This window comes from Pelobates fuscus, chromosome 9 (genome assembly GCF_036172605.1).
Source record: "Pelobates fuscus isolate aPelFus1 chromosome 9, aPelFus1.pri, whole genome shotgun sequence".
Taxonomy (NCBI): Eukaryota; Metazoa; Chordata; class Amphibia; order Anura; family Pelobatidae; genus Pelobates; species Pelobates fuscus.
Window position 1 is genome coordinate 150716759 of NC_086325.1, and position 8639 is coordinate 150725397.

The 8639-nt window shown below is 40.9% G+C and overlaps 1 protein-coding gene across 4 annotated transcripts in view; it reads left to right on the top strand.

Moving 5' to 3' along the window:
• The window catches only part of MED12 (mediator complex subunit 12), a 38671-nt gene extending 34688 nt beyond the window's left edge, over positions 1-3983 (top strand). Inside the window, exons 35-44 of one of the 4 annotated variants that reach the window (XM_063432763.1) lie at positions 57-218; positions 431-811; positions 976-1129; positions 1247-1419; positions 1547-1624; positions 2104-2324; positions 2433-2574; positions 3056-3280; positions 3373-3454; positions 3734-3983. In XM_063432763.1, coding sequence (XP_063288833.1) covers positions 57-218; positions 431-811; positions 976-1129; positions 1247-1419; positions 1547-1624; positions 2104-2324; positions 2433-2574; positions 3056-3280; positions 3373-3454; positions 3734-3777 — 1662 coding nt within the window. In that variant the 3' untranslated portion in view covers positions 3778-3983. The remainder of the gene's footprint in view (positions 1-56; positions 219-430; positions 812-975; positions 1130-1246; positions 1420-1546; positions 1625-2103; positions 2325-2432; positions 2575-3055; positions 3281-3372; positions 3455-3733) is intronic. The other 3 variants (XM_063432764.1, XM_063432765.1, XM_063432766.1) reach the window with 3 other exon arrangements.
• Positions 3984-8639: the final 4656 nt, after the last annotated feature.

The following is an 8639-nucleotide window of genomic DNA, read 5'->3' on the forward strand; positions in this document are numbered from 1 at the left end:
GTGTGAATGATGAGTGTTAGACAGTCTCTGATTTCCATCATTCCGTATCTCGGCAGAAGGAGCTGGGTGATCGTCAGTCGGAAAGTCTGGAGAAAGTGCGACAGCTGTTACCACTTCCTAAGCAGACCCGGGATGTGATCACATGCGAGCCTCAGGGATCTCTCATTGATACCAAAGGAAACAAAATCGCTGGCTTTGATTCTATCTTCAAGAAGGAGGTGAGAATATTGATTTATCACTTGCCGTTTGTTCTTTTCCAGTTCAGTCATCTTAGACTTGTTAGCGGGGGATATTCACGGTTGTTTTCCCTCTCATCTCCCAGTAGTATTCCTTGACTTTTGTGTTTTTTTTTTTTTTTTTTTATTCATCTAGAGAGGCATAGTTTCATGTATAAACCTGTTCCAATTTGACATTATTCCTTAATTAACAGGGTTTACAAGTCTCAACCAAGCAGAAGATTTCCCCGTGGGATCTCTTTGAGGGACTTAAGCAGTCAGCCCCCCTCTCTTGGGGTTGGTTTGGGACTGTGCGTGTAGACAGGCGCGTGTCTCGGTTAGAAGAGCAGCAACGTTTATTACTGTACCACACCCACATTAAACCCAAGCCACGTACCTACTACTTGGAGCCACTCGCACTCCCCCCTGAGGACGAGGAGCCTCCAACGCCCACAAGTATAGAACCTGACAAGAAGCTTGGGGAGCCCATCAAGGTGGATAAGAGTGGAGGGGCAAGCACTGGTGCCACCGATGAAAGAAAGAAACAAAATAGGAATAAAACTAAAAAGAGAGCCCAGGCAACAAGTAAAGCAGAGGTTTGTATGTCTTTACATACCTTTATCATAAAGAACTGAACCAGTTAGTGGTGCTTATATTTAAATTAACCTTTAATTGCAATTGGTCACAATAACTAGACAATGTTACTTTTCTGTCAGCACACACATTCTCTGTAACCATCCTTTTATTTGCCTCACTTTAGGATTACGGGCTCGGTGCGGGCCGTTCTGGGCCTTTAGGGATTGGAATACAAAATGACCACTTGCATGTCCAAGGGGCTGGGCAAGTGTCTCGTATGAATTATGTTGCACAAAATGTAGCAACACTTTTTGCCCATAATCAGCCACTTCCTCCTGGTGAGTGTTGCCTTACTCTCTATTGCATTATGGTAATAATTTGTAGAATTCCTCTTCTGAATGTGTGTCACTGCTGCCTCTAACTACATTCATTACACCATCTCCTTGTCCAAACAGGTGGCCCACGTGTAGATAGTAGTGCCTATAGACCCCCTAGGGTCTCTATGGTAAAGGTGGCACAGACTCGACCTCAATATCCTGGGGTAATGCCTTCCAATGTAGGAATGTACAGACCTCAGGCTCCAACTCCCCAGGGGCAGCTACTGAGACAGCATCTACAGGCAAAGCTGGTAAGTGGGCCAAGTGTCAGTCTTGCACGATGATACAATAATGTGTATATGTAAAGGAATTGCATTGGGCATAAAAATGTAGTTGTACAGAAAATTAGTGACCGATGTTTAATTACTTCCCACTTAGCAAGGACAAGGAACTATGCCCCAGCCTGGCCGGCAGATGACACCAAATCCTCCCTATGGCCCCATTCAGCCCAATCAGGTATGTAAGATGAGTAGAAATGTCTCATTTAGTAAACGTAGTTTTACATCTGATATCATAAGGTGACGTCAAGTGGAACTTTCACTTTTTTTTCCCATTTTGTAAACACTTCTGCTTGCTATTTCCAAAAATTCTATTTAGCAAAACACATAAAAAATGTAATTTAGTTTACTGTAAAAACCTGTTAATATGCGTTGCTGTTTTATTGCGTTTAGCCAGTGTGAGATGGGAATCATGGGATATGCAAGTTGACGGTTAGCAATGCCGTTGTGATGTTAGAGTAAAGTTATTTCCATTTGTTTAGAATAAATAAAAATTGAATGGTGTGTAAAATGATGATTATAAATTATTTTTATTTGCTTTAGAAAATAAAATGCCCTCATCTCAAGTATGACGTGTTCTTTAAGATCATATTAAACGGTAACACGGTGCAGGCTACACAGAGCTTTATTAAAGTCTACCTTTCCATTCTGCTTTAGGGTTACACATCTTACAGCCCTCATCTAACAATCCAGCAACACCCCCCTCCTGCTCAACCCAGCACATTGGTATCTCCAGCTTATGTCACTCAGCCTTACCCTGGAACTCTTACCACTTCTGGTGGGGCTCTCCTTGACCCTATGCGTCAAATGCCCCAGAGGGGCTATGTTCACCAACAAGCAGCTGGCGGCTATGGTTATGCGCCTTCTGGAGGACCGAGGTATTTCACAAAATTACATTTTCGCTTTCCCAGTGATGTTCGCTGTCCTCATTTATTAATTATTAATTAATTAATAACCTTGTTTGAATGTTTGTGACTTTTCACCAGATTTACACACCAGCAGATGCCACAGGCAGGAATGATGGCCGGAATGGGTCACATCACTGCTCAGTCGGTAACAGGGGCAATTCGGCCCAACCAAATGCTACCAGAGCAGCAGCAGCAGTACTTAAGAAACCAAATGATACGGGTAAGTTAGGAAAAGACCGTTGGTTATGAAGACTAAATATGGATTCTTCTCTCTATATATAAACTATAGATACTAAATGTCAAGTCTTACACTGCTAGCCAGGTCTGAAACGTTACTTGCCACTGCAAGCCTTGGGAGCCCATGTCCCACTCACCAAGGGTGATTTTTACTCACTAGGGTCATATTATCTTTCCTCATTCTTGCAGATGCAGGTTTTGCCCTTTTTGTATTATTGCCTTTTTTAACTGTGCAGCTGTGGGTGCAGCTGACAGAGGGGAACCTCAAGTATTGAAAGATACCTGGGGTTCCTTTGTATTCCCTGCTGGTACCTATTGCATGACGGTCTATACCGTCACTGGGCGTTAAAGCCTGCACTGAATGATGGCATAGACCGTCATGTGTTTCTTATAGGGGTTAAGGTTATGATTATTTTTTTTGTGAGTGTTTGCACTAGTTTACTAATTAGATTTTTTTGATTCAGCAGCAACAACAACAGCAACAACAGCAGCAGCAACAACAACAACAACAACAACAGCAGCAGCAACAACAACAACAACAACAGCAGCAGCAGCAACAGCAGGCCCAGGCTCCACCACAACAACAGGCACAGCCACAACCACCTCCCCAGCAAGTCGCATCTGTACCACAGTCTCAAGGGCAGCCACCTGGACTCGGAATGCAGTCTTTGCCCCCTCAACAACCAATGGTAATTAGCAACACCCCTTTTACCAGTATATGCAGGACGTTTTCAGAGTTGACCACTCATTTTTATTTTTCTGACCTCTTTTCTTTTCCCAGTTTCCGAGAACGGGATTGCAGCAGACTCAGCAGCAGCAACAGACTGCAGCACTCGTTCGGCAACTACAGCAACAACTATCCAGTGAGTAACGTAATAAGTATATTCGTAGTTCCAGAACTACTGATGATTCCTAGCCATTCTCTGCTGTCCTGTATAAGGTGTCTGCTAGTAGCTAAACAAACACTGCAGATTTTTGTAAGACTACATTTCCTGTGATATTTGGCTCCGATAGAATGGAAACGTACTTTCATCCATATCTGCAGTGCGAAGGTTAGTCATTGCTGGTCAATGTGAACATCGAACTCTCCAGAAACAACAATATAACAGACTCTCTGTTTTGCTCTCTCCGTATTCCAACAGATACACAGCCACAGCAAACGTCTAATCCATTTGTACGCTACTGACTTAAAGACGGTGGAACCGGTGTTTTGCGTGAACCCTATGGGTAAAAAGCCTGTTCTGGGTCGATCCGAGTTCTGAGAGAGAAGAAAATACCACGGAAGTTGTTTGTTTCTTCTTCTTCTTCGTCAGACAGACAGTGTTTGGAAACGTTGTAGTATGAGCTCCTGATAGAGGAACATTGTAGCCAGATTTCATGGCTAAAGCAAAATATATATATATGGAGACTGGAGCTCGGTATCTAATGTACCACAATGTTAAACCAATGTGGGAGCCAGGGGTGGCTTGGGAACCCTGTGAATTCTGGGGGGGAGGTGCCCATGTGTCTTGTGGACCTTTTTACCTTTTAAAAAAAGTTTACTATTTTATTAACCTGGCTATTAAATTTCATTTTCTAAGGTATTTATATGACCACGTAGTCTCCTCTGCTGTTCAGATACCACTAAGAACTAAACATCTGGCTCTGCCCCAGGCATGAGGATAGAGGCAGAAAGTATTTATAAGAACCGGGCCTCGTGTGTAATATGTACAGTGTTTTGCATACAAATTGTCTCTTGCCAATGGTGCCTACTTCAAACAGGGCCTGCTGCACTTGTTGTACTGAGAGAACCCTTTACTGTACCCCATGCTACTGCTCTTTCTATGTGCTGCGACTGCTGGCCTATGCTCACTCTCATTCAGCCGTCCCTGTGATTCTCTGCACTGGAATGGGGAAACTTGCATATAAAAATGGGTAAAACGTTGATGGTATAAAACCTGCTAGTAGTCTCCTCTTATACCGTTGGAAGACTAGACTTGGGATTTATTCACAAAACACTGAATTGTAGTGATTGAAAAAACAAACTGCATCATTTTAGCAAAAATAATTGGTTTCGGAAAAATTAGACATTTCTTCTACGGTCACAGCTTGACTATTTTAGCCTGAATTTTGCAATCTCAGTTTTTAGTGGTCCACAATTCAGTTAGCTGAATAAAACCCAGGTGCAACTATTTTTGTGTGCATTGCTTCGAGTTTTGGATTGTCACTTTAAAACACACATGAAAACCCTATCTCCACCCTACACACCATTTTGTCTGTAGTGCTATTACTTCCTGCACCCAGTTTTTAAAACCCACGTGTAGTTGCACTAACTTCACCCCACGCACAGTTTCAAATACTTTCTCCAACCCACCATCCATAAACCATGAGGCAGCTTTACCTTCAGGAAGGTATAATCTGTACAGTAAGCCGTCAAAGGTATGGATTATGATTTAATCACCTGAAGATCGTGTCTTCCATTCCTAACGTGGTGCCCTAGACGTGATGTGGCATGCAGCGTTTGAAGCTTGCCACATATAATATCTAGTGCTAAGGGTTATGAGAGGCAACTATGTCAAGTGGGGGCTGGGTCAGCTGCAATCCTGGCACAATTAGATGCAGTCTTTATTGCTATGCTGATGATCTAGCAGTACATTCCGGTAAAGTCACATGTATAAAGTTAGCTGATACCAAATCATTGTAGATGTGACTGGATTGTTTTTCTTAAACCTATGTTTAGGTTTGAGATAAATGTATAACTTGAAAAGTAAAGAGATCTCGTCATTTGATTTACACCAAGAGGAGGGGTGGATGATGGTCCAGACTGAAGCTATACGTCAACCTACTGTGCCCCACTTTATTTCCTTCTCACATTCACTGAATCACACACGGACCTGCAGCAAATACCATGTTACATGTCAGAGACTGTGTGTGACTATCTACTGTGCCTAAATTTACAGCACTTCCTTTATGTCTGTGGGCATCATGTGCCAGAGAGTGACCTTCTCAGCTTTACTACCATCTTCTAACATTGTTTTCTGTGACCGCAGTCTACTCTCCTTTCCAGTTCTCTGCTGTATAGTGTGTTGTGGGCTCGAATTCATGCTTGTTTTGACATCGGACATTCGGTGTCCCATTGGCAATAGCTTAGAGGTATTATGGAGAGTGCTGATTGACCTGTAACTTTGTGGTTAAGACACAGACAATTTAGAAAGAAGCATTTGTCGCCCAATCCAGTATGTAGCACACCAGCATCATGTGATTAATTCTCAGGGTACCTGTGTCCTTGACGAAAAGAAAACCCCTCTTTATAAATGTATTATATATATGTATGATATGCATAATGCACCTCCCTTGTTTATGAGGAAGGGATTGACAGACTCCTTTACTGCTACGGTGAGTGGAAGAGGCAGCATGATACAATTTGTTTTCTGTTAATTTTGGCGTTATCTAATTTTTCCCTTGTTTTTGTTTGAGAAACTGTGAGTTTTCTACGTATGTCAACATTAATGTGCGGTAATTGTGTCAAGAATGCTTTCTGCTTCCTATGAAAAAATTTTGTTTAAATGTTTTGTGACCAACCATGCCATTCTCATCATCCTGGCAAACAAGGAAATTCTGTCTTACAGATTGCAAGTTCCATGTGTATTATTTTAATTTTTTTTTTTTTCCCATTGGTGTCAATTTATGACTGTTTCTTGCCACCTGTCATAATTTGTGTTGCATGTTCGCCTTTTAAATTATTTTTTTTTGTTGTTGTTGCCTTAATGGGATACTGTAAGCACCACTGCTCAATTCTCTTTAGAATTTCTTATCTCCACATACAGGAGTCTGTTGCACACTAGAGACTCTAAATTAAACACAATGTAAGCTAAAGATTTACTCCAGGCATCATAACCACTACAGCCTGCTGGCCTAGCCCAGTTCCCCAGTAATAGGGCAAACTGTTTAGCAACTGTTTCCTCCTTACCGGAGTCTATGCTGGACTCCAATGTTCCTTGGTGATCTAGTGACGTGCTACCTGCTGCAGAGGAAGCCGAAGGCCGTGGGAGTGGACATTCATTGTCTGAGAGTGTGAGCTGCCCAATGACTGTCATTCTGTGCAAAGGTGGACAGAATTGACATTAGCCAGCCTGTAACTCTAGTTCTGACGTTGTTATACCTCCTGCAGCAGAGGAGTTGGCGAAACACTGCACATATAGAGCCAAGCCACCATGACCACTTCAAATCACTGCAGTGATCATGGTACCTGGAGTAACTCTTTAAAAACTAGACCTCTTATTCAGGAATTGTGTAGGGGGATTGTAAATCAAAGCCAAGGGAAATGTGGCTATCGTTGCAGAAACAAAGTGAATTAACTCCTAAGTGGCAGAGTCGTGAACCTGCAGGGGCATGATCTATACACCAAAAGTGCTCCGTTGAACTAAAGCTGTAGTAGTTGTAAAAGGCTCCACTTGTGGACATATATAGTATAACATTGTGGGAAATTTAGGTGCTAGCCACGGTTGATCTATTTTTTTCTTGTGGGTTTTTAAAAGTTAACTTATCCAATTTAGAAACCTAAACAAGTTACACAAAGTGCATTGGAGGTCCATAGTAAGCTTTAACCACAGACAGAATAAGCAGTTCCAACGAGGAGAGGTCCGTGTCCAAACAAGGTTATTTTACTGTAAATACTTTCAGTTGCATGTTCATAAGATTCAAACTCTTGCTGAATAGAATAAGACATTGAAACTATGGGAAACTACAGCAAAATCCTGATGCATTTTTGTGCATCAGTGCTTATTCATTATAAAATCAAATAAATTATATATATATATATATCAATACAACAAAAAAATGCACCTTATACACACACTTATATACAATGATACTTATCAGTGGTAGGTGAAATACAGCCTCCCTCAGATCGCTCCCAGCTAGCAATCAACTTCAATACCAATATATACAAAACACAACGAGGGAACCGGCTGGTAGCCTAAATAGAGATAAATACAAAACGAATATAGTGTAATAAAGTTTTACAAAAATAACATTGCGCAATATGAAATGCACTCACAGGATCTTGGACAGTTCAGGCATATATGGTGCCTCCCCTGATGGTATGGGGGGCTGGGGGAGTTCCCCTGGACACTTCCCTGGATATTTCCACCAAAAAGCAGGACTCCGGGTGAAGGTATGAAAAAGCGGCTTTAATTTTCAATAAAATATATATAAAATGAATACAATAAAGGTCCTACGCGTTTCGTCCCTTCTATAAAGTATGGGACTTCCTCAGGGACCAACAATATTAAAATTACAATTAATGCAGTACAAAAAAGCAGCCTAACCACCCTCCACCCACAAGTCCTTTAAATAGGGCTAATCCCTAAAGTTAATTAGTCACATGTGCCTCTCTGTCCCTCCTCATTGGTCCTGTGTCGATGAATATCATCTGTTGGAAATTGCATTCTCCAATATTCACAGCTGATCTTCCTTGCTGTTTTGCAATTAATTTCGGCGTTTTCGTACATTCCGGAAACCGGAAGTGCTATGCGTTCCAACTGAGTTCGCAAACCCGGAAGCTCTGTATAACCGGAAGTAGCTTGCGTTCCACCTTCGTTTTTTTGCGTTCCACCTATATTGGGGGAAATCTAGCCACAACAAATACACATAAAAGGTCTGTAATTTGACCCAAATGTTAAATCACCATATACTATATACCTTTATTGACCTTAAATCCTCTATAAAGTGTTCAGTGTTACAATGAATTTTCCCATTATATTTATACAAATAATTAGTGAAGTGTATCTAATATAAACTAATTCCTTATCTTATAATTTTACAATATTAATTTATATGTTTACCATTACTTCTAATGTCCTATTTTATGTGATATTATTTACATATAATACTTCTAATTTGTGATATATCACTTTGTTTTCTCCTTCTTCTAATCAAAGAGGATTTTTTTTTTTTTTATTGTTTTGTGTTATTATTAATAAACCAAATTATTCTTATAACAAACAGTGCTTAATATTAGTCCCATCCCTATTTCTTATATTCTATAGTGACTATTACAAATAATGA